At 64.7% G+C, this 278-nt stretch overlaps 1 protein-coding gene across 1 annotated transcript in view; it reads left to right on the forward strand.

Moving 5' to 3' along the window:
* COL9A2 (collagen, type IX, alpha 2) overlaps positions 1–278 on the forward strand; it is a gene marked incomplete at its 3' end in the record, with an annotated part of 13292 nt that overhangs the window by 6402 nt on the left and 6612 nt on the right. Inside the window, exon 12 of the mRNA XM_010142021.1 lies at positions 219–272. Coding sequence (XP_010140323.1) covers positions 219–272 — 54 coding nt within the window. The remainder of the gene's footprint in view (positions 1–218; positions 273–278) is intronic.

Genomic DNA, 278 nt, shown 5'->3' on the forward strand with positions numbered 1-278 from the left:
CAGCCATGCTGCTGCAAAGCCCGGGAGGTTAAACCTGGTGGGCAGCCCCATCACATGCCCTCCTGGCTGTGGGATGCTGAGCCCTACCGTGTCACCAGCGGGTACCCCAGGGTGGGATGTCATGGGCAGCATGGGTCCGGGTGACATGGCCCTCAGGACACTGCCTTGATCCTGCTGCTCTGCCCAGGGATGCTCACAATCTTCCTCTTCACCCACAGGGACACAGAGGCCGCCCTGGCGCCCTCGGGGAGCCTGGCAAGCAGGGCAGGCAGGTGAGT

The sequence above is a fragment of the Buceros rhinoceros genome, unplaced genomic scaffold (assembly GCF_000710305.1).
Source record: "Buceros rhinoceros silvestris isolate BGI_N320 unplaced genomic scaffold, ASM71030v1 scaffold18440, whole genome shotgun sequence".
Taxonomy (NCBI): Eukaryota; Metazoa; Chordata; class Aves; order Bucerotiformes; family Bucerotidae; genus Buceros; species Buceros rhinoceros.